This window comes from Macrosteles quadrilineatus, unplaced genomic scaffold, assembly GCF_028750875.1.
Source record: "Macrosteles quadrilineatus isolate MER2022 unplaced genomic scaffold, UCM_ALF_1.0 Scaffold_1__1_contigs__length_201487025, whole genome shotgun sequence".
NCBI classification, from domain to species: domain Eukaryota; kingdom Metazoa; phylum Arthropoda; class Insecta; order Hemiptera; family Cicadellidae; genus Macrosteles; species Macrosteles quadrilineatus.
Genome location: NW_026542594.1, coordinates 63,046,591 through 63,054,225, shown reverse-complemented (window position 1 = coordinate 63,054,225; position 7,635 = coordinate 63,046,591). Strand labels below are relative to the sequence as shown.

The window sequence follows — 7,635 nt, the reverse complement described above, 5'->3', positions numbered from 1 at the left end:
TTCAATCATAAGCACCATATCAATGTCTGTTAACAGCTGTAATGTACATTTTGTTTCTTTTAACATAGCTTGCCAAGCTAATCCAGGCGAGGTGTATGAATGTAGAGGGTCTAATCCGTAGGCCGCTATACAGGTGTTACGGAATTCCTCCATTATATCACAAAGAAGTGTTACATCTAACTTCACATAAAAGTCACTATACTCGCCTAAGGTGTTCATGTTTAACTCACTCCATACCTGACAAGCATGTTGATAGTCTTCAGGGTCAATATTAGAATCATTTAACTGACTGTAAAATGCCTCAATGGGTGGTAGTGAGGTCTCGTTAAATCTTTCAGGATTATCAATATAATCATAAGGGTACACTCCTTTACGAAGAACCAAATCCATGTGATCAGATGCGACAATCTTTTGAGTTTCAATAAAATGTTCTCTTTGCAAATTAGCTGTCAATTTCTCTAAACTAGAAGCCATGAATCTGAAAGAGTCTACAAACCTTAATTTTATTTTACCCACTTTTTTCGAAAAACTAATAAATTTCTCCGTACTTGTAGCTAAAACATCAATCGCCCCTTTGTCTCTACCTAATTCAGGAATTATGAAATGAGAGTCATATCCACTTAAATTGTGGAACACTATTGGGATAAACTTTGGTAATTTAAAATTAATGTTACAACTGTTGCAAGCAGGGCCTTTGTAAAAACCAGTCAGGTGATCATGATCCCGAACACGCCTGTTGTCTTCTGTAAAACTACAGTCACAAAGGTAACATCTATCCGCACTTTCATGGAATGTCAATTCATCATGTGTAAGATTAATCATTGGAACTACATAACTATACAGTTTTTCCACCTTATTAGCTATATCATAAAGGTTATCTACAAATGACTTAGCAGCATTTTCACCGCGATATACAAGTGGTTGGGTTGTCAACCCGTACTGACGTAAATGATCTTCATCCAAAGTTGATTTAAGCATTAAACAAAAGCTGTTTGGTTCATGAAATTGAATTTTTTTAATTTTGCTTTGATCACACTCATCTAAAACTAAAGGAACTAACGATGACTCAAAGTCTGCATATATAACAATTGGTATTCGATATTGTTGAGCCGTTTTGTTGAATTTAATAAAAGCTCTATTAGGGTGAGGTAATTTAACCCTTACTTCGTCCTTACTATTGCAGAGACGTTGGTGGTCAAGTAACCATTCCTTACCCCCCAAATGAAATGGTTTGGCAGCGTAGCAAAAACACCGTTTGCAAATGGTGAGACTCGTCTTCCTTTTGGATAACTGTCTTGATAAAAGTGCGTAAAAGTTTTTTATGTAAACATAATGTGAGATTTTACCATTTGTAAGAAGTAAAAGATCTGTATGGTCTCTACGTTCATGAGATGTAATCTGAATAGGAAACACATTATTAGACTCATCCAATCCATACACATTAACGGATGAATTAAGATTTTGTTTTTCGAATTTCTTGATATCTTTTAAAGACACTGGGTAAACCAAACCTGTAAAATTATATTTATGAGCCACTTCACTATAATAACGGCTTGGTCTATAGGCGTGCCTGTCTTCAACAAACTTTGCTAAAACAGCATACTTAAAACACTCATTGTCTTCATTTTGAACATTTATGCAAGTTCTTGTATTAGCAATCTTTTTGGGCAGTGGGATGAAACTACTACCTCTATCACCATACCCATGTTTATGTACACGTATATCTAAGCTGTCTACGCTTAACAAAGACCACCCAGATCCTCTTCCTTCATGTTCAGATATTTTAACAACAATTTCTTCCAAGCAACTGTCGACTTCAGCCTCCAGATCAGTGGTTACCATGATGGATTTATTTCGTGTTATAAACCCCCGAGGGGACACCTCATTTTGTACATTTGTAAATCTAGTGTCCAAGAGCAAGCCAAATTTGATAAAATTAAGTCTGGTTAGTTCCTGTTGTAGTGTTTTTATGATAAGGGGTTTAGCTTTTAAAATAAAATCTGACAAATCATAATTTGTATTAGAAATTTTGAAATGGTTTACTATGGCTTTAGGAAATGCTTGGGCTAATATTTCTACTGATAATTGTTGGTTTGGTGGTGCATACTGTATAACTGTTGGTCTGTTCTGTTGTAAGAAGGGGTCTTCAATCAAATCTTCATATTCCATAGGTGTTGAAGATTCATTAGACATATGTAATAGTTCATTATGAATATTGAGGAGAAATTCATCCTCAAAAGACTCATGACAATTTTCACATTGATACATTTTCGTAGTTTAAGACACTACTAAGGAAACTAGCTACATTACACACTGCATGGTTGTGTTCATAGGAATGATATCAGTTGCGTGCGTGACTTATATATATAACACAGTGTATAACCCCCCACTCTATTTATTCAATAAGGGGGAGGGGATTAGACCCCAACCCTTTCCACCAATGGCATAAGTATTTTATGGTGGTGGTGGGGGTCGTGGGCGGGATTTTATAATAACGCAGGAAGCAGCATTATAGCTTACATATTCGCAATGCCTCCTACGGACCACACGAACCTTACTGGAGTAGAGCCTCGAATCTGGGAGACTGATTTTGATGAAGCACAAAATGAAAGTGATACAGAAAACGACGAGGACTTGCAAGAGATGCTAGAGGAAGAACAACTGGACGAGGATGTGAACAACGAACAAGGTCAACCCACACCGAACAATGAATTTCATTCGGACTACTGTGAAACACCAAAGATTCCAGTTCAAGCAGATGAAGTTGAAAATGGAGAAAATAAACTTTGTCGAGTATTACAGTTTTGTGGCAATGTTCGAAGAAGATTATCCTTTAGTTCAGAGAGTGAATCTGAAAATATGTAGCTTTTTACCATTTTTTAAAAACTCTTCAGTTTAACCTTGACCTAATTGTTGGACACAGTTAATCAAGCTAATAGCATCATTACATATTACATCTTAGCAATTTTTAAGTCATGGTGACGTAGCAGAACAAACTATTTGCAATGTTAAAAACATAAAATTCTGGTATATTTATTCCTATTCTTGCTACAAAACGAATGTAGACAAAGTATTATGGCTACTAATAATTTATATATTCATTGGCTATGTCTAATAAAATTCAACACTACTTAAGTATAAATTTGACAACAACTAAAAAGTTTTGTGGTAATTTTCGAAGAAGTTTATCCTTTAGTTCAGAGAGTGAATCAGAAGATATGTAGCTGATTTTATTATTTTTTAAAAACTCTTCAGTTTAACCTTGACCTAATTGTTGGACAAAGTTATTAAGCTAATAAAATTTCCGCAACTGTATTGATCATAAAAACGATACATCTTTACGTCTTAGTAATTTGCAATATTAAAAATGGATCAGTAGGGGTTTTAATAAGAAAAACCAAACATAGAAACTTCTATCATATTTATTTCCATACTAAAAAACGAATGGTAACAAAGTATTATGGTTGCTAACCATTTATATGTTTGTTTTCTATGTCTTGTAAAGTTCAACACTACTTAAGTATAAAATGTACAACTACTATTCAAGTAAACCTGTTAACAAAGATGAAATGTAAAGGAATTAACCTTAAACAGTTAATGCAAATAAATTTTGTGTTTGTATGCCTAGATGCCTTTGAGGATTATGAAAATATATTGAGTTATATCATAAAGTGTTACACTTAATTTATACACAATGGCAATGAAGATCTTTTTGCAAAACACGAGATAAACATAATATATCTTTTAAATGTCCTTAGAATAGTTAATTTTACAATATAGAAAAATGTTGATGTAATATTGGACAACTTGAACAATCAATATGTTTTCTAAAATAACTTTATCAAAATATTATACATGAAACTTTGCGAACACATTGTTAGGATATAACAAATTTGTTTCTAATGTTTTATGAATAAATTAGATGGAAATCTCTGATTAAAATAATCTATTTCTAAAATCTCAAGGTCACTCTTTAAATGCAAAAATTGGGAACGCATTTGTTAGGCTATAACAAATGCGTTCCCAATTTTTGCATACTAAAGGAGAATTTAGAGGATAATTAAGATCAATTTGAAACTAAACCAATTTATAATGTTACAGATGCCCATCCCGAAGACCGATCACGAATTATGTAGTATCGGTGGGTTGTATTCGGGATGGTCATGCCTCTGGGTAATTTAAGTCGGAACCTGTCATTTCCTTCTCTTAAAATGACTTCACCGTTTGGTGTCATCAAAAGAATTTCGAATTTACGATTTTTGGGTAGCCTATCAATTCTGGTTTTTTTAGCTTGAATTTGTGGTGGACGACAGGGTCGAGCAAAGCCTGACGTTCGTGGTTGGCTAGGCAAAATCTTGTCTATCACAACAACACGTGAGGTGCTCGGTGTTGGATCAGATGTACAAGATTTTTCCTGAGCCTGGCTTTTGACGATTATTGATGGTCTTTCAAATGACTGAGGATTGGTAGCGACAGGTTTGCTGCTAATAATTTTAGGTTGAGTGGGTACCATCCTGCTTTTCCCCTTAGTGTGGAGGCTGCACACATTAGCATCAGAAAAGCAGGACTTTTCACAACGCTCACCTTTTTTCACCCCTTTTTGGAAAATATAAGAACATTGTGGCTTGGGCTTAAATGCAGCTCGTCTTTTGGCCATGAGTTTTACCAATTTTTCAGAAGGGTTTGAATGGGGGGGAAGGGATTCTTTTGAGGATTCAGTTTTAGTAAAGAGTTTTCTAACAACGGTGGGTGCAGCAGGGAGGGATTTGGGTGGGGGGTTTGGAATGGTAATTTCAGGAGAATCTATGTCAGGCATTTGGTTCGAGGAGGAATTTAAATTAGGAAGAGTTAGGCTATGTGGTTGAGGTTTTGGAGATGGCTTACGTTTGGGAGTGGATGGCTTTTCTGGAGATTTAATAGGAGATAGCAAGGAGAGAATTATGGGAGAGAGAAGCATGGATAGAGGGGACTTAATTGTTTGATTTTTGGGCGATGACGTAGAAGAAGAGGACGAGGACGATGAAGAAGACGAGGAAGATGATGACGAAGAAGAAGAAGAGGAAGACGATGAATCAGACCGTTTCTTCGACGAAGTGTTACCAGAAGAAGGTTTCTTCAATCTATCTTCAAACAAAGCAGAAGAAGATCCTGGCTGCGAAAGAGTCTTGGCGGCAAGGGAAGATTGAGTTGATATTGTAGTTGTTTTCTTTGCATCGTCAGACAAAGCAGATGAAGAGGATCCCGGCTGCGACAGAGTCTTGCCTGGCTGCGAAAGAGTCTTGGCGGCAGATGAAGAGGATCCCGGCTGCGACAGAGTCTTGTTGACCAGGGTTTCAGAAGGAGTTGATGATTTCATCTTCTTAACACCTCCAGTCAACGCCTCCTGAAGTTTAGATCTCTTCATGCCTGCCACTGGCTTCATTGGCTTGGTAGTCTTTCTTAAGCAGGGGTCCATGGCTTTTCTGCAGGCTGGCAACAGAATGATGTTATTAACCAATATGCTCTCTCATTTATACCCACCCTAAGTGGTGGGGGATATAGATAGACAGAGTGGGGGAAGATTTGAGTGTGGTAAAGAGGTGGGGGAATAAGTACATCTAAAAGGAGGAGTTGCATGTGGGCAGAGAAACTATTTTAAAGATAAAGTTTCAAACAACCAATAATACAAGTAGGTCAAGGTCATTAGTTATTTAAAAAAAAACATGCAAAGATTCAAACCACTAACACCAAGTCACAACTACTAAAGCAAATTATCTAGCAAGAAAGACTAAACAGTACATGCATGAAGAACTTTTAGACATATAACATAGGCAAGGGCTTGAAAGGAGCAGCTTGGGTTTACCATTGCTGTATGTTAAGGAAGGGTAGAAATGGGACTTGGTTTGACCACTGTCGCATGTTCAGGAAGGATTTAAATACAACTTGGTTTGACCACTGTTGTATGTAAAGGATGGATAGAAATGCAACTTGGTTTGACCACTGTCGCATGTTCAGGAAGGATTTAAATACAACTTGGTTTGACCACTGTTGTATGTAAAGGATGGATAGAAATGCAACTTGGTTTGACCACTGTCGCATGTTCAGGAAGGATTTAAATACAACTTGGTTTGACCACTGTTGTATGTAAAGGATGGATAGAAATGCAACTTGGTTTGACCACTGTCGCATGTTCAGGAAGGATTTAAATACAACTTGGTTTGACCACTGTTGTATGTAAAGGATGGATAGAAATGCAACTTGGTTTGACCACTGTCGCATGTTCAGGAAGGATTTAAATACAACTTGGTTTGACCACTGTTGTATGTAAAGGATGGATAGAAATGCAACTTGGTTTGACCACTGTCGCATGTTCAGGAAGGATTTAAATACAACTTGGTTTGACCACTGTTGTATGTAAAGGATGGATAGAAATGCAACTTGGTTTGACCACTGTCGCATGTTCAGGAAGGATTTAAATACAACTTGGTTTGACCACTGTTGTATGTAAAGGATGGATAGAAATGCAACTTGGTTTGACCACTGTCGCATGTTCAGGAAGGATTTAAATACAACTTGGTTTGACCACTGTTGTATGTAAAGGATGGATAGAAATGCAACTTGGTTTGACCACTGTCGCATGATAAAGATTCATTCAAACCCTAGATAGACAAGGGTTTGAAAGGAGACAGAACATGATGTGTACCGTGCGAGTACACAAGATGTAGTGAGGTTTGAAAGAGATTCAACTAGTTTTGTGCGCTCTGGTGGGGGGTTGGACTAAGTGGAGGCGTGGTCTACTCAGCCAATCACAGGACAGGTAGCGTAGTGGGGACGGGGCTTGCTGGAGGCGTGGTCTACCCACCCAATCAAAGGATATGAGGTGTAGTGGGGGACTAGCAAGAGCAGCCATTAATTATTAATATTTATTTTGATATTAATATTATTTGAAAGATAGCGGAATAGCCGTTTTAATAATCCAAAACAAGATACGTGATTTTATAATACTTATGGAGATGCAAATTACAATTTAAAATATATTTTTTGGCTTAAGAATGTTCAATAATACAAGAAACAATAAGAACGAGATATGAAGTAAATTAAATTATTAACCGAGCTAAGTAAAATAAACACATAACAATCGTAGCATTTTACAAATACTATTAACTAAAATATATTTAGTTGTACATGTATTTTTTAAGGAAAGATTACAAAGAGATAGAAACCATCTGAACTATGCGTAAACTAAGATTTTTCAAATAATTACCTGTAGTAAATCAGGAATACTCCGTGTTTCAAGTAAAGCTGCGTTAGTTAACTCTAGAAGAAAAAAAAACACATTAAGCAATTAAGTATTAGAACCATTTTATATGTTTATTTTGAGAAGAACAAATCATATGTTAAGAAAATCGTATAAAAAACAACCAATTTAATCGAGCTATATTTTAATAAAGTCAGCAACTGACTATGAGAAGTACCTTGATTAATATTATAATTTAAGAGCATAACAAAAAGTGAAACAATTCATGTACGTGAGAAAGCAATTTGAGATAAAAGAACAAAGAATAATTTAATATAAATACTATTAACTAAAATATATTTAGTTGTACATGTATTTTTTAAGGAAAGATTACAAAGAGATAGAAACCATCTGAACTA

The 7,635-nt window shown here is 35.9% G+C and overlaps 1 protein-coding gene across 1 annotated transcript; it reads right to left on the bottom strand.

The window, feature by feature from the left end:
* Positions 1-4,087: 4,087 nt before the first annotated feature.
* On the bottom strand, positions 4,088-7,298 carry LOC128997647 (uncharacterized protein DDB_G0271670-like). Its single transcript, XM_054423289.1, has 2 exons — positions 7,244-7,298; positions 4,088-5,469 (listed from the first exon to the last, which is right to left on the bottom strand). Exon 2 carries the CDS (start codon positions 5,453-5,455, stop codon positions 4,088-4,090), a length of 1,368 nt encoding a protein of 455 aa, XP_054279264.1. The 5' UTR covers positions 5,456-5,469; positions 7,244-7,298.
* Between the last annotated feature and the right edge of the window lie 337 nt (positions 7,299-7,635).

Coding starts and splice junctions, on each gene's coding strand:
- LOC128997647 (XM_054423289.1), bottom strand. CDS start 5,455: ATGGACCCCTGCTTAAGAAAGACTACCAAGCCAATGAAGCCAGTGGCA.